This window comes from Paramisgurnus dabryanus, chromosome 7 (genome assembly GCF_030506205.2).
Source record: "Paramisgurnus dabryanus chromosome 7, PD_genome_1.1, whole genome shotgun sequence".
NCBI classification, from domain to species: domain Eukaryota; kingdom Metazoa; phylum Chordata; class Actinopteri; order Cypriniformes; family Cobitidae; genus Paramisgurnus; species Paramisgurnus dabryanus.
The window spans coordinates 35,039,923-35,059,776 of NC_133343.1; the positions used below are offsets into that span (position 1 = coordinate 35,039,923).

General features: G+C 38.6%; 1 protein-coding gene across 3 annotated transcripts in view; it reads right to left on the reverse strand.

The window, feature by feature from the left end:
• phc2b (polyhomeotic homolog 2b (Drosophila)) overlaps positions 1-19,854 on the reverse strand; it is a 45,171-nt gene that overhangs the window by 3,975 nt on the left and 21,342 nt on the right. For 2 of the 3 annotated variants that reach the window (XM_065279690.2, XM_065279688.2), the window contains exons 3-11: positions 17,883-18,041; positions 17,385-17,462; positions 17,100-17,261; positions 12,449-12,598; positions 11,720-12,005; positions 5,254-5,633; positions 4,920-5,079; positions 816-1,018; positions 492-624 (exon numbers count right to left, since the gene is read on the reverse strand). In XM_065279690.2, coding sequence (XP_065135762.2) covers positions 492-624; positions 816-1,018; positions 4,920-5,079; positions 5,254-5,633; positions 11,720-12,005; positions 12,449-12,598; positions 17,100-17,261; positions 17,385-17,462; positions 17,883-18,041 — 1,711 coding nt within the window. The remainder of the gene's footprint in view (positions 1-491; positions 625-815; positions 1,019-4,919; positions 5,080-5,253; positions 5,634-11,719; positions 12,006-12,448; positions 12,599-17,099; positions 17,262-17,384; positions 17,463-17,882; positions 18,042-19,854) is intronic. The other variant, XM_065279689.2, reaches the window with a different exon arrangement.

Below are 19,854 nucleotides of genomic sequence, written 5' to 3' on the forward strand. Positions count from 1 at the left end.
CAAAATTTCGTGAGACTGGGCTGTGATAAATACACGAAAACAGGAATTCGTTATGCGATCACAAAAAAAACGCGGAAATTCATGATAATATAAAGAAAAGAGAATAAAAAACAATATGTGACTATATAACAAAATTTCGTGAGACTGGGCTGTGATAAACACACGAAAACAGGAATTCGTTATGCGATCACGAAAAAACGCGGAAATTCGTGATAATATCATGAAAAAAAGAATAAAAAAAATATGTGACTATATAACGAAATTTCGTGAGACTGGGCTGTACACATACATTTTTACCAGACTGACAACTGCATTCTACAACCGAATTAACTCCCGCGAAAGGCAGGTAGTGACAACCGCATTTACAGAAACTCTGCATAGTGTGTACATAACCGAACGGAACAACTAGTAGTTAATAAAGTATTTAAATGTGCATCATGGACATGACAGGTCTCTCTTATGAAAAAATAAATGCCAATCTGAATATCTACCTTGTGGTCCGGCCTCATCCATGTCCGAGTTTGTGGCACTGAAGGAATTACTGCTGCCCGTTTTCTCCGGATCTGAGGGAAGCTGCGTGTCTGGTTTCTTGGGGCTGTCTGCCCGCACCGGAGGCCTCTCCATCTAAAAATACAGCATGTGTGTTTGGTGACATCACATTGATAACTTCAACATTCTGGACACTTCTTATAGATGCTATTTTTGTCCCCCCCAAAAAATACTGTAGTATACTTTAGTTGTTAATGTAATAAACTGAGCACACTTCATTGTTTTTACTGACTTTAATTGTTGATTCATCATTGCATCATACTCACAGGGAATGGCTCAGCACCTTCCTGGATAACGAAGCCCTCGATGACATGTGTCAGGACGTGCGGCTTCACTATGGCTTGAGGCGGCTTGTTCTCGCCGTTGAGAGCCGTGCTTCCCGTCACAGCTGACGGCGGCTCTGAGGCTCCCGAGGTCATGGTCAACGTCTCCGGTGCTCCTGTGGGCTCGAGCGCGGTCTCCACGGAGCCTGGCGGCAAAGAGCAAGGGCATCCGACTCATCACCATAGCAACCACAACAACATCAGCAACACTGCACTCACACAGCCTGCCTTACGCGAAATGAATGAATAATTTAAATAAGTTAGTTAACTATATAAATAAATAATAATGAAATACAAGTTTATATTATATTAAAATAAAAAAATCCTAAGGTAAACCGGGTCAAGACACTGCCATACATACTCAAAATAATTTAAATAAAAAATTTTAACACAAGAGTAAATATATATTTTAAAATATCTGGTTTAACATAAACTAATAATGATGTTTATAAACGTTAACCGGTTAAAACGTCACACGTTGACAACTAACGTTACTTTGTCAAAGAAACGTTAAAAATTAAACTTAATATGTTTTATCAAACAAACATCAGCGGTTAATCACACAAGAAATGACTGATCACAATACCTACACGTGCGTCAGACAAACGGCGGTTGCCAAGGACGCGTCACAAGCGTCGCGTTTTCAAGGCGTATCGAGTTAAAAACAGCTACATTTTAGAAAGCCATGCATTCCTTTAAAATGCGTACTGTGTAACACTCCATCTACTTGACCAAACTAGGTTACTTGTATAAAGAAGAACATAGCTTACCGACATAGCGCAATGCAAAGTCATTTGCCGGAGAAGCGCGCGTTAAATCCGTCTCAAAACACGAGGGAAGTCTCATTCCCAGGCTCCGCCACGCGTTCACTTCCACGCAGCATGCAGAGCGCGAGCTGCGCCTTTTGTAGTGCACAACACCCACACGCGCTCCACACACTGCATGAGAGGCGGGTCAAATGTTTCCCTGGGCTGGCAGCAGACCTTAACTGGTAGATCACATAACCTTTACCGATTGGCTGTGTACCAAACCCAAAAATACTCTCTCATCAGGGTGCATCTGGAGGTGGTGGATGTGATTTCACCATGTTAATGGATCAACAACATCATTGCTGGTCCTGGCTGGGACAACATCTCATATAAATTTAGGATCAATGTGTATTCAGGACTGAGTTATTGTATACCATGAATATCAATTTATTATTCCCTTCTGGTTTTAAGGGTCAGTTCTGGTTAATGTTATGGGAAGGGTTTAGGTCATGGTTGTTTTATTTGACAGGAATGTTGGTCCAGGACCAACAAAAATCTTAAATGGCAAAATCACAGCGAACATCTGGAGGTAGACAACTTTTCACACAAAAAAATCTTAGAATTTACTCTCATAAAATCCCAGATGGACATGTATACATTTCCGGTGAGCCTCTAAAGTTAATGGTGAGTTAGTCGTATTGCGAGTGACACAGGTGTAACGTTTTGACTGGCTAGTTAAAGGGATAGTTCGGCCAAAAATGATATTAAACCCATGATTTACTCACCCCCAAGCTGTCCGAGTTGCATATGTCCATCGTTTTTCAGACAAACAAATTTTCGGATATTTTAGAAAATGTTTTAGATCTCAGTTGATTTCAGTTGATTAAATGTAAAGTTACGGGGTGTTGTTGTAGAAATATCCATATTTAAAACTTTCTTAACGAAAATAAATACCTTCCGGTAGCGCCGCCATCTTAGTCGCGTCCATATTCAGGATGAGAGCTTACGCAGCCTACGGAGGATACTCTGCTGCTGCTCTGTGCCCCGCCCTCCGAATTTGTCATACGTCACTAAGAAAAGTGCGTACACTACGCTAATACTCTCTCCTGAATACAGAGAAGTCTAAGATGGCGGCGCTACCGAAAGGTATTTATTTTCGTTAATAATGTTTTAAATATGGATATTTCTACAACAACACCGCGCGGATTACCCTCAGAAGACCTTTGTTTATCATCCTGGAGCCGTTTGGATTTAATTTGTGAAGGATGGACGCACTTTTTTTGGACTTGAAGGTTGTGGACCCCGTAACATTACATTTAATCAACTGAAAGATCTGAAACATTTTCTAAAATATCCGAAAATGTGTTTGTCTGAAAAACGATGGACATATGAAACTCGAACAGCTTGGGGGTGAGTAAATCATGGGTTTAATATCATGTTTGGCCGAACTATCCCTTTAATGTTTATTATGAAATGCAGAGAAACCGGGTTTAATAGCTGGTACAAATGCAGTAAATCTCTGCAAAACATTTGACAATAATCCATGCACCAGGCCTGAATGTGGATGTGGCGCACATGCACCCTTGATTTGCATCCACTCATCCATGTGCTCCATCTGCTGCAAACGATCCCAACCGAGGCATAATGCTGCGTTCACACCAGCTGTGGTAGAGGCGTCAAGCGCGGGTGATTTTAATGTTAAGTTAATGTGAAGATGTGTTGACGGCGTCTGGAGGTCTCGCGGTGCGAATGAGGCAGTTAGTGCGGCGCGGTAGACACAATTCCGCCTCTTTCGCGCATCTAGTTCGCGCGAATGGCGCGAATTGGGGGTTGTTGCGGCAAATGCGTGAGTACATTTTTTTAAACTTTGGCAGAAAAACGCGCCGTGTTAACCAATCAGCAGCTTGCTCTAGTAGTGACGTAATTACAGAAAGCGAGTGGAGTCGCAGAAGCCCCTCCCATGACGTGAATTTTCACGCGCGAATGAAGCGAGTAAACTCAAAATGTTAAAGTGCCAAACTAGACACGCTAGGTGCAATTTTGACGGCTGGTGTGAACCCACGGTAAGGGTCTTATCTAGCAAAACAATTGTAATTTTTGCTAAAAATAAAAGTAATTTTAATCCACAACTTCTCATCTTGCACTAGCCATGTGACGCGCCAGGGCAACCGTACGTATTACATAATCACATCAAAAGGTTACGCGTTACATATGTGAAACGCACAATTGCAGACCATTTTAACCAAAGAACTGACACAAAGACAATAATTAGTATCATTCCACATACAACAACGTCAGGACAGTCCTCTTTCTCCACACTTGTTAACACTGGAGCGGTAGTTTTGCATACGTCATGCGTAACTTTTCGACGCGATTACGTTATACGTAAGATCACGCTTGGTGCCTCACACAGCTAGTGCAAGATAAGAAGGTTTTTTTTGTAAAAATGATGATCATTTTGCCAGATAAGAGCCTTATACATGGTTATACATGGCGGGTGTGAGAAATATTTATCATAATTGTTTTAAATCATGTTTTGTGCGTGCTCCCACGACATTGTTTTCTATCGTCCAGCTATTGAAATGGAAGTCTCGCAAAAAAAAAACAATATGTCAAATCACTTACAAAATATACATCCATCATTAAAATAATCCAATTGACTATACTGTATGTCTTTTGAGTCACGTATCCATGGCAACACAGTGATCAGCAGCACTGAAAGTCAAATATGGCGGCACATCGTCTGATCTCATTGTTTTTCTGTGTCTTGTGACAAAACACTAACCACGTAAAGCAGTTAAGCATGCAGCCCACATTGGTAGGACTGAACCTTTACAGAGCCCCTTCTAATTTTTAATGGGAATCACACAATGTTCCCCAATCCTCCCACCTCTTCCTATTCCCCAGTGGAGTGTAAACATGAAGACAAATCCGGTTTAACATGTAGGTGTGGGAAGTCTTGTATTTTAGCACAGCTGTGGTTCTCTTACTGCTTAAACTGCAACAGCCTGGGATTTTGTATATTGGCATCAAAAGGTATCCATCCATCAATCAAATAAACAAACATATGTAAATCATCATATATTTACATGGTACATCACTAGCTCATTGAATTAATATTATGGTACACATCCAAAGAATCGTGATAATATCATGGAACATGGTATTACCAATGTCCAAAAATAGTAACAGTGCTTGTTTGCACAGTAATACTGGTAATGCTGACCCAAGCTAGCATCGTGCAATTATAAAACCATGTTTGTTCCTTGTAAATAATGACAATTTATCGCCACCGTACCTTGTGTTTGAGATGTAGCGTTAGCGGTTTCAGCTTTGGATTGTTCTGGGGGGTCGGTGCCCTGGGACGTTGTAGATGGATGTACTTGTACCGGTGGACAAATCTCCCTTAATACCAAAGAGGTGGGTTTATCTTTATCATCCTGAGCAAGTCTTGAAGCCTAAACAGAGATATATAAAGATGTATGTGTAGCTTACAGGATATGCATTTGGCAGACAATTTATCCACATAGGTGTACACTGGGAATTGAACCCAAAACCTTTGCTATGAGCTATTGGATATTTCTAAAGGCAAAATAGTTTCTAGTAATTTAAAAAGTGTGAATTCTCCTTACCTGGCTTTGTGCAGGTTGGATTTGAAGATTGATGGCTGTCAGCTGGACCGGTTGTGCTTTAGCGTGGGCCAGGCCCGTGTGTGAGCCATGCTGGTTAATTGGATGATGGCTGATGGTTGAATGGAAGATAGTAGCTTGTTGACTTTGTGCCGATCCCTGGTTGTAAAGTGCCGGTTTGGGCAAAACCGGAATGATCCCTGTTACGGTGGAGGTCTGGGTGGAGTTCTGGATGCCCAATGAGGCTGTCTGTTGGTGAGGTTGGATGGAGGCGGTCTGCAGTAATTGGGGCTGAGTTCTGGAGGTGGGCGGGGCTTGGGGATGAATGACAAACTGTTGAGGCTGCTGCTTAATCAAGGCCTGTGGCTGGATCTGAGCATACGCTGGAAGCAGAATACACAGATGAAAACAATAACGCACATCGTGTTTAATGTCACTTCACACTACACTGAAAACAAACAATTGTCGGTTGTAAGTAGGTGGAATTTCATAACATCACATCTAGAGAAATGTCTCCATATGTGGATAGAGCCCAATAATTCCCTTCTGTTAAAAATCTTATGAGCATTTTCATGCACATGTCAACCTTAGCATTAAAATTCAAGTTTGTACTTTCATACTGATACTTCAGATGTCAATATTTAGTGGTTTTAAAATCCATGCAAAATCTTTATTAAAGTTTTTAAAACGATAGTTCACCCAAAAATGAAAATTCTGACATCATTTACTCACTCTCATGTTGTTACAAATCTGTATAAATTTCTTTGTTCTGATGACCACAACGGAAGATATTTTGAGGAGTCTTTGAAACCAAACCGATCATGAGCCCCATTGACTTCCATACTATTCTGTTTTCCTACTCTGGAACTCATGATCGGTATCAAACATTCCTCAAAATATTTTCCTTTGTGGTCAACAGAACAAAGAAATTTATAGAGGTTTTTTTTGTCACATTCATAATGCATGTACATTTTCCTTATTTAAAGGAAAACACCACCGTTTTTCAATATTTTACTATGTTCTTACCTCAACTTAGAAAAATGAATACATACCTATCTTTTTTTCAATGCGTTCACTTAATCTTTGTAAAACGCGTCGTGAATGTGTTAGCATTTAGCCTAGCCCCATTCATTCCTTAGGATCCAAACAGGGTTGAATTTAGAAGCCACCAAACACGTCCATGTTTTCCCTATTTAAAGACTGTTCCACAAATAAGTATGGTGGCACAAAATAAAATGTTTTGATTTTTTAAGCGGATAAAAATGAGAACTATATTGTAGGGCGGAAGACTTAGTTTGCAGTTTTTTATCCGCTTAAAAAATCGCCACGTTTTATTTTGTGTCACCATACTTACTCGTGTGTAACAATTCATATAACAGTCTTTAAATAGAGAACACATGGAAGTGGCTTCTAAATTCATACCTGTTTGGATCCTAAGGAATAAATGGGGCTAGGCTAAATGCTAACACATTCACGACCCGCTGTACAAAGATGAAGTGCACACATTGAAAAAAGATAGGTATGTATTATTCTGTCTAAGTTGAGGTAAGAACCTAACTAAATATAGAAAAACGGTGGTGTTTTCCTTTAAATTAAAAAACAGTTTCTCTGTTTGCAACACAATGTTTGCATCCAAGACAACAGCAGTGGAACCTGGAGGAGTTTTACAAATGTGACTTCAGGAAAATGTGGCTTGAGGTCAGCTCAGCAGGAGAACATTAAAGCACACACAGAGAAACACGCAAAACCCTAAGAATTAGGTACGTTGCAACACAACCTCAAATATTTATGCCCAAGTAAGGAATCTGAGGAACTCCAGCAGTTTATGTTGTTTATTATTTATGTATACACGAGTGTGTGTTTTCTAGCATTACACGCACACCGGATATGCAAATCAGAAGTCAAATGTCAAAACACTTAATGTAAAACAGAAAAGGTTCTGAATGTTCTGTGAATGGTGTGGGATTGTGTGTAGATGACTCAATCTTCTGTTACTTTCTTACACTCTCACTTCCGGACGTTCAGAAAGGAGTTGACGAGTTATTCCCTGCAGAATGCAATGCTGGAAAACCCCAGACTTTCCTGGCTGAATTTTAGCTGTAAGCCGTACGCAGAAAACTGACACACAACATCACACATAATATGTTTAAAGATTTGCAACCATTTGTGACCACAAAACCATAAGAGTATATATATGTAGTAACTACCAACAACACATTATATGGGTCATAGTTTTTATGCCAAAAATCATTAGGATATTAAGTAATGATCATGTTTCATGAAGATATTTTGTAAATTTCCAACCACAAATATATATAAAAATGTATTTATCATTAGTAATATGTGTTGCTAAGGACTTCATTTGGACAACTTAAAAGGTGATTTTCTCAACAATTAGATTTTTCCACCCTCAGATTCCAGATTTTCAAATTGTTGTATCTCTGCCAAATGTTGGATTCAATACATCAATGGAAACATTTATTCAGCTTTCAGATTATGTATAAATATCAATTTCTTATGACTGGTTTTGTGGTCCAGGGTCACATTTGTCTCTTCTCTTTCCTAAAACTGTGGAAATCTCTCCAACAACAACCGACTGATGTTTACACATGAATCTCACAAATATTTCATGTAAATTTGCAGAAGAGATCTCAACGTCTCACACTGTGCTCACGTTTGCCAAAAAATTGTTAAAATGGTCCCTAGCTATCACCCTTTCAAAAAGTACACCTTTGTACCTAAAGTTTAAATTGGCACTAATGTAAAATTACAGAAAAAAAAATTGTATCACGGAAAATTTCTGTAATTTATTGAGCCCGTTATTTTACGTTATTTTTCCGGCACCCCAGCTGCCACAATTGTACGGGTTTTTTTACGGGTTTTTTTTTACAGTACATATTTAGTACCTCAAGGGTACATATTGGTAGCAAATGTATACATATCTGTACTTAAATGGATAGTTCACCCAAAAATGAAAATTCTGTCATTATTTACTCACCCTCGTGTTGTTCTAAACATGTATGAGTTTTTTTATTTTGATGGACACAAAAGAAGATATTTTGATAAATGATGGTATGAAAACAGTTGCTGTAACCATTGACTTCCATAGTAGGAAAACAAATATTATGGAAGTATTGTGATAAATGATAAAGAAGATATTTTGATAAATATGGTAAGCACACGGTTAATGGTACCCATTGAATTCCATCGTATTTATTTTTACTACTATGAAAGTAAATGGTTCCAATTAGCTGTGTGCTTATCATGATTTATCAAAATATCTTTTTTGTATTAATCAGAAAAAAAATCATGCAGGTTCAGAACAACACGAGGATGAGAAAATAATGACAGAATTTTTTATTTTAGGGTGAACTAGTCAACATGAAGTCAAACAATTGTGACCTTATTGTTCAAAGACTTGGCTATGGTATCCATATTTATTTTACAGCTCCATAATAAACAATCTGTTGACATCCAAGGCAAAATTCGGTTATATTTAAGTCTTCAGGGTAGGAAAATACTAACAAATGTTTTACATTATAAGAGCACGCGTAAACAGAATCAAGTGTGCTAAAATGTTTTTTGTCTCTTTATCATTTACGTTTTCTCTTTACGAGCAATAATGTGGGTGTATGCAAAAATATTTAGCATACATTAGTACCTTGAAACCATAACAACATAAATGAAATTGACCTCAACTGGTTGTGAATCGTAATCTAAAATTGTAAAAGATTAATTATAACAAAAATCCAAAATAAATCCAGTATCAACTTCTAAATGGATTGTGAATACGTCTCAATTGTTCTGTAACAATGAACACTCTTCTTCTGAAGTACAAACTCATAATTTCTCAGTTCAGTTGAGCTAATAGGAAAAATCAGCTTGTGATTCCACATCTGTGAATGTTGTTAATGCCCGAGGGAAAAATCCAGCAACGAAAAACACATCACAACAACCACAGCGGCCCTTTGGAGCTCAATGGCATAGCAACCACATTTATCCCCACACAGACACACATACACATCAGGTGGCTGTTTACACACATCTCCACACCCTCTCACAAACTTCATTCATTCTGTTTTTGAAATTTGTGTATATACACATACAAAGTAATGTACATCAAGCACCTGCGACTGAAGAATGACACAGATGTGACTTGAAAGAGGTGAAGCTCTCCAAAAAACAGAAGAAAATAAAGTCGGTGTTATTGATGCACAGATGCAAAAACAGCTACGTTAACCAGAATTACAATAAAAGTTTTACATTTAATTAAATTACGTTTCAACAGTAGCCCTAAATGAGTTGGGTGTGTAAGATACCAAATCTAATGTTGTGTCATATTAATCAGTGTCTTGTTGACTAAAACATAGCATCATTTTGAAATATGTCTGCAGCTCTTAGCAACTTTTTTGGTGGGCTTGAAAATATTTTGACCCAGCGTGGTTAATTGTAAAGCTGTGTTACAACTAACCCCTCAGCAATTATGATATGAAAACCGCTAACGTTAGCTAATTCTTGCCGTTGTTTTAACTAGGCTACACACGAATGATTGCTGGCTGCCAACAAAATAAATGTGTCTGTCTTATCAAAAATTGTGTGTCAAATTAATTTTGTTCATATCTTTAATATTGATTGAATAAGGTCACGTCAAAGATTTTAATCATAATGAAATGAATGGCTAAAATCAGACTTTGATGCTCATTATCTCAGAATTAGATTTTGAAACTTTAGTATGGTTATCACAGACTGGGTCACATATAAAAAAAATTTTTGTCATAATTGTGCTGCTTTTTCTAACATATTTATACATTTGTATCCATTTATAATTGAACTATTGTTAGAAAAGGGCTGGATGAATGAATACAGTGTGAATACCTGTCTATTATAGACAGATATATAAACAATATCCACTTCAAGTATATAGACACAATAATATTGAAATATTTGCCTGCAAACTTAATTTTAGCAAGTGTTACAACTAACCCCCTGCCTGTTACAATGAACCCCACCTATGGGGTAAGTTGTAACGTTTGCAATTCTGTCATGTTTGGTGTAATTGTCCAAGAATGGTAAGTAAAAGAAACAAACTTCAAATGGTCATTTGTAGCAGAGATGTGTGTGTTGCTTGTGTAAAAATATAATTAATCAAACTCAAATATTTTTTGAATGATTGAGCCAAAACCAAACAGCGTTAGGTTTCCCCCGCTCTCCCCTACTATAATTTTCAGGTGACATGAAACTGCTATGGTATATATCAAAGCTATAGAAAAAAGAATTCAAAATATCAGTCAAATATTTTGGACAGTGCAGCTAACCAAAAACGTTCCACTTTTGTAAAAACTCAAACTTTTTGGTGGCTACTCCATTACTGCGCAGTCTCTGCATGCCTTGGCACGCCCAGGTACCTGTTCCTAAACATGCGTGATAATCGCCTGTTAAATTAAGATTACAGACCTGCCAGATGATTGATGGCGTGTATGTCAGATGTGGATTGGCACTGAAAGCTTCAGTTGGAGAAGTGTGTGCGTGTCCTTTAAAGGATTAATGCATTAATGCACCTGAGCCTCAGCCATGCAGAACAAATGTAGCCTTGGGTGCAATTCTCAATTTTTTGCTACTTAGTCTGTGACAACTGTGTGTTATTAGAGCGCACAGTGTTTCAGGATGTATTATGTTAATCATACCATCTTTTACGAGTCAATTCACAGCAATTTATAGATCGCTTTAAGGCAACGGGTCCACAAGCTTTGAGGTAACATTTTTCATTACTCAAAGCCATATCGTAAATACCTGCATTTGTGTCAAGTACTCATCACCTTTTTTTTTTCAAATAAAGTGCCCCAAAGGTATTTGGACTACGATAAATACATTTTACAAGGACACTTCTCATGCAAAAGTAAAAAAGAATGTTTTGTTGATCTGTTATTAGCAAATTTTGCTCTAGATTTTGATAACAAAAGATTTTTATGGTTCAAGTTGTTTTGCTGTAAACCTATAAGAAAATTCCTACTATAATCCATAAGAATTGGTTGCAAATTGTCTTAATTCAGTTTGCTTCAAGGATTCACCCTTCGAATAGGGACACGGCTAATGTTTTATTTAAAGTCACCATGAAATTATTAATTTAATGTTTAATGACTTATATGTTTTATTTAATTAAAATATTTTAGTTCTCTGTTACCTACACTCTAAAAATGCCTGGGTTATTTTTGACCCATGTTGGGTAAATATTGGACAAAACGTACCGCTGGGATAAAAATAATCCAACGCTGGGTTGTTTTATCACAACTGGTGGGTTATGATAACCCATTGTTGCATAACCATAACCCAACCTTGGATAATTTAAAACAAAGCATGTGTTTTGTCCAATATTTACCCAATATGGGCCAAAAATAACCCAGGCATTTTTATAGGGCAAGTGTCCAAACACTTTTTAGGACCACCGTAAGCAGTAAAGTACTGAGTTTACCTGGTGCGATTAGGGGATGTGAAGAGGAGACACTACGACTCATGTTCACAGCTTTCATCTCCGTTTGCGTTTCGGACTCTCCGTTCTTCCTGTCATCCGACGAAGCGGCGTTGGGGTGGCTCTTCCCAGCTCCGGTGCCCGAGGTGGGTGCAGCCTGGCTGGGGGTCTTGATGAGTGGGGTGGGCTGAATGGAGACCGAGGTCTGCTTTAAACTCAGAGCCTGAAGGCCTGAAGACTGAGAGGTGGAAGGCGCCCCCTGCTGGCTGCGCAAGGTAAGATTTTGTACCTGTCGGAAACATTGAGGAGCTGTTTACATCAAAATGAATATATGTGACAATACGTAACAATATGAAAGCTCTCGCTTTTTTCAAAGCAATTTTATGTTAGACATTTCAAAGGACATTCACTTGGGATTTTCTGTCTATAGGATATAGAAGTAAAGGCTTGTTGTGACATTGCCTGATGTGCTTTTCTTAGTGTGTCATTTATAAATAAATAATGTTTTTCGTAGCTCATTTGGTGCTAGTGACACCAAGGTCATGTGTTCAATTGCCAAGGTATTCGTGCGCTGTTAAAGTGTATACTGTGAATGCACTACAGGTGACTTTATATGAAAGCACTTTCCAAATGCACAGATGTCTATGTTTACTCATGACTTTTGAATGCGTTTCAGTAGTGCAGTTAAGGAGTGTTCGCCTGTATACTGTATCAGTCTCTATGTGTGTGTACCTGTGCAGATGCAGACTGTGTGCTATTGGTTGCATTAGTGTCAGACTGCAGAGCGGTTACTGTTGCTGTTGGTGCGATGATCAGCTGAGAAGAGAGAGGAACGGCTCGGCCCAAACTCCTGGCCACGTGCACAAGGTTGCTTTGCTGAGCCTGCAATCACATGCATATATACAATGTCAAGTCTTAAAACCTACCCATTATATGCATCCAAATCCGGATAATGGTATTTACAATGCATGTTAAACCTTACAAAATTAACCATGGTTTTATTATAGTAAAAGTGCATTAATTATCATTTTTTTTAAATAAAGTGGCCCCAAAGGTATTCAAACTCCGATAAATGTAAAAATAAATAATGTACAATTTGCAAAATGGTTTTACTACAAAAAATCTATGGTTACTGTAGCTTAATTTGTGGTAGCAATAACATAAAAATTAGTAATTGGCGTTTTAATGCTTAATTCTGATTGGCCTATCCTTGAATTATGTCATCAAATATTACTGACATTAACCAATACCCTACATGCTTATGCTAGGTTTCATATGTTTCATATATTTTCAAATAAAAAAATTATTTGTCATGCAAATCAGAAGGTATCTTTGGTGTGAATATACCATTATTTCACTCTTTAAAGCAATACTCCAGCCAAATATCAAAATGACCCCTTCCTTCAGACGAGCACATTTGTGGTTATTATGTTGGCTTGAGAAAGCCAACATACTGTTGTTGTACATAAACTTTTTATTATTATTATTATTCTTCCGTGTTTTCTGAGACAAAATTTCTAACTCTAACTCGTCCTAGAGCTTTCAAGCTACAGCCATCAAACTTTGGACATACCTTCGGTCTGATCTGACTTGAGTTGCTATATCTTTTCTAACTGATGGGACCTTCCGAATTCCTAAACGGGGCGCTTAACCACCCCAAAATTTCCATTGACTTAACATTGAGACAAACTTTGACGGGTCATAGCTGTGAGTGAGAAACTTGTAGAAACTTGTGGCTTACCACATTTAAGGAGGCTGACAGGCTGTGTAAGAACATACTTCACAATGGGGTGTAAGCTGTACCCCTGGGGTGTAAGAGGCCCCCAAAATTTCCCATTGACTTATAATGGGGCAGGAAACATGCCCATAAAAGGGAATAAGAGCGTCCCAGATGGAATATCTTCACTTTAGAGTGTCTTAGAGACATGGGGGTGGGCTCATTTTACTCAAGCATCCAATCAGTCTCTTAGGATCACCCCAGAGCTATTAAGCCACGCCCCTAGCAACAATTTTGGGTACCCTAGCAACATCTCCCATAGACTACCATTATAAAAAGCCCAGATGGATATCTTTGCACCAGCGTGTCATAGAGACATAGGGGTGGGCTCATTTTACTCAGGCATCCAATCAGTCTCTTAGGATTCTTATTGAGGTATTAAGCCACGCCCCTAGCAACAAAATATCAAGACCCTAGCAACATAATAAACAAAGCCTTATATCTCTGGATCTGAACATCGTAGAGACACAGGGGTTGGACCGTTTTACTTGTGGCTTGAAGTGTAATCATTATGGGATGCCAATTTTCTCCCTAGCAACCAATCTTAGTACCCTAGCAACGCAATAAACAAAGCCTTATATCTCCGCTTCAGAACATCATAGAGACACGGGGGTTGGACCGTTTTACTTGTGGCTTGAAGTGTGATCATTATGGGATGCCAATTTTCTCCCTAGCAACCAAACTTAGTACCCTAGCAACGGAATAAACAAAGCCTTATATCTCTGCATCAGAACATTGTAGAGACACGCGGGTTGGACCGTTTTACTTGTGGCTTGAAGTGTGATCATTATGGGATGCCAATTTTCTCCCTAGCAACCAAACTTAGTACCCTAGTAACAGAATAAACAAAGCCTTATATCTCCGCATCAGAACATTGTAGAGACACGGGGGTTGGACCGTTTTTCTTGTGGCTTGAAGGGTGATCATTATGGGATGCCAATTTTCTCCCTAGCAACCAAACTTAGTACCCTAGCAACGCAATAAATGTTAGCTTCATGCTAGCTTCCTGCTAATCATGCTAGCTTCATGCTAGCTTCATGCTAATCATGCTAACATCATTCTAGCTTCATGCTAACTTTATGCTAGCTTCATGCTAATCATGCTAACTTCATGCTAGCTTCATGCTAATCAAGCTAACATCATGCTAGCTTCATGCTAATCATGCTAGCATCATGCTAGCTTCATGCTAATCATGCTCGCATCATGCTAGCTTCATGCTAACTTCATGCTAATCATGCTAGCATCATGCTAGCTTCATGCTAATCATGCTAGCATCATGCTAGCTTCATGCTAATCATGCTAGCATCATGCTAGCTTCATGCTAATCATGCTAGCATCATGCTAGCTTCATGCTAATCATGCTAACATCATGCTAGCTTCATGCTAATCATGCTAGCATCATGCTAGCTTCATGCTAATCATGCTAGCATCATGCTAGCTTCATGCTAATCATGCTAGCATCATGTTAGCTTCATGCTAATCATGCTAGCATCATGCTAGCTTCATGCTAATCATGCTAACATCATGCTAGCTTCATGCTAATCATGCTAACATCATGCTAGCTTCATGCTAATCATGCTAGCATCATGCTAGCTTCATGCTTATCATGCTAGCATCATGCTAGCTTCATGCTAATCATGCTAACATCATGCTAGCTTCATGCTAATCATGCTAGCATCATGCTAGCTTCATGCTAATCATGCTAACATCATGCTAGCTTCATGCTAATCATGCTAGCATCATGCTAACTTCATGCTAATCATGCTTACATCATGCTAGCTTCATGGTAAATCATGCTACCTTCATACTTAAACATACTAACAGCCAGATAGCCTACTAAACTAAACTTATGTCAAACCGTTTTAAACGTTCAGGCTACGCTTTCTCAAGCCAACATAAAGTTTGTCTTCAAACTTTACTATCTAGTTTTAGTAAATGTCCTTGCTCTTCAAAGCTTTATAATGGTAGAAAACAGGGATCAGAGAACAACTTAAAACCCCAATAAAGGGCATCCATCCTTCACAGATGTAATCCACATGGCTCCAGTGGGTTAATAAAGATCTTCTGTGGGTAATCAATGTGATTTTGTAAGAAAAATTTCAAACTTTATAAACTATAACGGCGCATTCACACGGGGCATAAGCGTTAACGCTTAACGGAAGGCTTGTCTGAAGCGTCGCCAACAGCCAATCACAGGGGCCGCAGCACATGCTCCAGTCTTCCATAAACGTAATTGGCTGGCTCTGCCTAGGTTATTTGCTTAAGGCAATCTGATTGGCCGTCGCTTGCGTTGCCGCTTGAAAATTTGAGAAATGTTCAACTTCTGCCGCGAGCAATGGCAGTGACGCGGCGCCGACGAATCCACAATTCAGTTCGTCAACGCTTGACGTCACCCATTAAAAGTGAATGGGAAGCGTCAATGCTTACGCCCCGTGTGACGGTACATTCACACGGGGCGTAAGCGTTAACGCTTAACGAAAAGCTTGTCTGAAGCATGGCCAACAACCAATCACAATGGCTTCAATACATGCTCCGGTCTTCCATAAACGTAATTGGCTGGCTCAGTCTATGTTATTTGCATAAGGCGATCTGATTGGCTGACGCACGCGTCGCCGCTTGAAAAGTTGAGAAATGTTCAACTTCTGCCGCGAGCAACGGCAGTGACGCGACACTGACGGATCCACAATTCAGTTCGGCAACGCATGATGTCACCCATTGAAAGTGAATGGGAAGGTTAACGCTGACGCCCCGTGTGAATGTGCCGTGAATGCGCCGTAACCGTGGGTTCACGCCAGCCGCGTTTGGGGCGTCAAAATCGCGTCTACTGTGCCTAGTTTGCCACTTGAACAGTTTGAGTTTACTTGCTTCATTCACGCGAGAAAGCCGCGCGAGAAATTCTAGTCATCGAGACATTTACGTGAAAATTCGCGTCATGGGAGGGGCTTCTGCGACTCCGCTCGCTTCCTGTAATCATGTCACTACTAGAGCAAGCTCCTGATTGGTTAACATTTTTCCGGCAAAGTTTAAAATTTTCAACTTGCGCGTTTGGCGCGGCAACGCTCAATTCGCGGCATTGAGGCGGAATAGCGTCTATCGCGCCGCTCTAAACGCCTTATTCGGGCCGCGAGACCTCCAGACGTGCATCAACGCGTCTTCACATTGACTTAACATTGAAATCACTCGCGCTTGACGCCTCTACCGCGGCTGGTGTGAACGCAGCATAATAACTAGCTTCCGGTAAAGGGGAGAGTTTCGCATCGATTACCTGAAGAAAAAGAGCTTTCTTGGAGCCGTGTGGATTACTTCTGTGAAGGATGAATGCACTTTTTTGGTGTTTTAAGTCTTAAGTTGTCCTCTGATCCCTGTTTTCTACCTTTTTAAAGCTAGGAAAAGCAAAGACATTTACTAAAAAAAACTCTAAAATGTGTTAGTCTGAAAGATGATGGATGTGTGAATCTCACATTGCTTGCGGGTGATTAAATCACGGGGTGATTTTGATATTTGGCTGGAGTATTTAGCAATGCCTCTATGCCTGCCTGCTATGACTGTTTTGCAAACAGTCAGACGGTTGTGCTTTGGCCCTTGTGGGTCTGCAGGAGTGCTTACCATCTGTGCCCGCAGGTACATTTGGGCTTGGCTGGCTGTCAGGGTGGAACTGGATGCATTGCCAAGCAGCACGGCCTGCTGGGAGATCCCGGAGGGGGCGGAGTTTACGCTTTGCGCGCGGCTGATCAACTGAGCAGCGGCAGGGGAAGTGGTTAAATTAATCTGCAGGAATCAGAGACACAGGTGTGACATGAATAGCCTGAGTAATATGCCACAGGAAAAAACATAACTTAACAACCATGTGCTGGCTTGAATTTGTATGCTAGATAAGAGATGAAAGCTTACTGTGGTCTGCGATGGCCCGCTTTGACTAGAAGAGGTCCCATTCTGGTTTGAACTCTGTCTACCAGCCGCTAAACTGGCCTGAGAGCAAAAAATATTTCACATGGGATATTAAAAGACATGTCTGTGAAATCCACACTTAAGTCTCATAATATAATGATGAGATTAGCAGCATCAAAGTTTGATTTCAATCTTTGACATGACCTTACTCAATTTTATCAATATTAAAGATATCAAGGTTATATTTTTTACACAATGTTCAGAAAGTTGCATAAAAAATGACTTTCACAGGCAAGGTCACATAATGTCGCATCCAGGGTGTTGTTGAAAGCAGTTTAAATCCTAACACTGGTATTAGAAACTGGTTTTAGGCGGTGCTTGTCTGTTATTGGTACAAACTAGCCAATCCCAGCCCAGCACTGGTAAATAAGAAAATTCCTGCCGGTCACCAGCTCCAGGCTGTTGTTTTATTCAGTAGGGATGTTATGAGATGCTACACACCTGCTGCACTGCTGCCAGACTCTGCAGCTGCGCTGGACTGAGGTGTTGATGCTGTAACGCCGCTGTCTGTAGCATCAGGTGCTGCTGTTGAGCTGCATACATCTGCTGCAGGTACTGTGCTGCTGTGTTGGGCTGCCGCTGCAAGGCTTGCTGGATCACCTGACATTCAACACATACAGAGATTATGTAGATAGAGTATATATTTTGTTTTGTGTATATTGTATTTATAATTTTAATTTGTAATAAGTAATAGTAATATTTTATTTTAGTATATTTATTAGTGATTATGTGTTAATGTTTCTCTTTTTAAATGTGTGTGTGTTTGTAAGTTGATGCTTTGGCAAAGTTTTATTTAAAACAAACAAGCCAATAAAGATATTTGAAACTGATAGAGAGGAGGAGGCAGAGAGCATTGAAATTTGATCTACACTGCAAAAAATGATTTTCAAGAAAAATATTTCTTAGTATTTTTGTCCTGTTATCAGTAAAATATCAAAAAATTCTTAAATTAAGATGCTTTTTCTTGATGAGCAAAACGACCCAAGAAAATAAGTCTAGTTTTTAGACAAAAAAATATAAAATTTAAGTGATTTTGCGCATAAAACAAGCAAAAAATGTGCCAATGGGGTAGGCAAATTTTTCTTGAATTTAGTGTTTAAGAAAAATGTTCAAGATTTTTTTGCTTACCCCATTGGCAGATTTTGTTGCTTGTTTTATGAACAAAATCACTTAAATTTGATTTTTTTGGTCTAAAAACTACACTTATTTTCTTGGGTCATTTTGATCATCAAGAAAAAGCCTCTTAATTTAAGAATTTTTAGATATTTTTACTGATAACAGGACTAAAATACTACGAATTTTTTTTCTTGAAAATCATTTTTTGCAGTGTAGTTGTGCTTTGAAGTGCTTAGCCAGGTTTATCTGAATGCTTGCTTACTAATTTAGATAATTTAACCTTCCCTGTAGCAGTGTTTGGTTTGTTTTGTTTAGTCTCTTTGCCTTTTTCTCCACCTTTTGGTTGGATTATGAATTGCATGCAAAATTCTGAATGATAAGTGGCATGGGTATTCAAACCAGGGGGCCTCCAGGTGGTCCCCAAAAAGACAAAACATTGTCAATTTTATCCTTTAGGTGTTTTGATTTATGAGATTCATCTCTCAATTTTTGCTACATACATTCCAAAATTGTTTATATATTGCATTTGGTTTCTATTGTTTTAGTTTTCTTATTACAGAGCTCTTTATCTCACAGTGATGTTTGTAACTCATTATTCCTTATAAAGCTACTATGAAACAAGATTTATTGCAGAAGTTGCTGCGGTACAAATACATTTGAATAGAAAACGTTTCTCTTCATGTTTATACATTCAGCATTACTCTAAGTCTATAGACAATTATATGTGTTATGCATAAAAATATATAAATTGATAAATATTTAGGTATCATATTTGGTGGTCCTTGATATTATAAAGTTTGAAACCCCCTGATCTAGAGTACTGACTTATATCAGCCTTAACAGTTATTAGACATAGAATATATAATTATCAGACAAAATATCGATATCCAATTAAAACAATAACACATTGATGTCTGCATATGGTCATAGTTCAATTCATGACACTTTTGATTTAAATACAAATAAATGACATATGCATTAATAAGACTTAATAAGAAAGCAAAATCTAAATCATACGTTTGATTTCCAATATGTAAAAAATGTACACTGCAAAAAAAAAATGACTTTCTTACTTAGTATTTTTGTCTTGTTTTCAGTAAAAACATAAAAAATTCTTAAATTAAGATATGTTTTTTTGATGAAAAAAATGACCTAGGAAAATAAGTCTAGTTTTTGGATATAAAAATATAAAATTTAAGTAAATTTGTGCTTCAAACAAGAAAAACAATCTGCCAATAGAATAGGAAAAAAATTCTTGAATTCATGATAAAAGTAAACTTATTTAAAGAAAATGTTT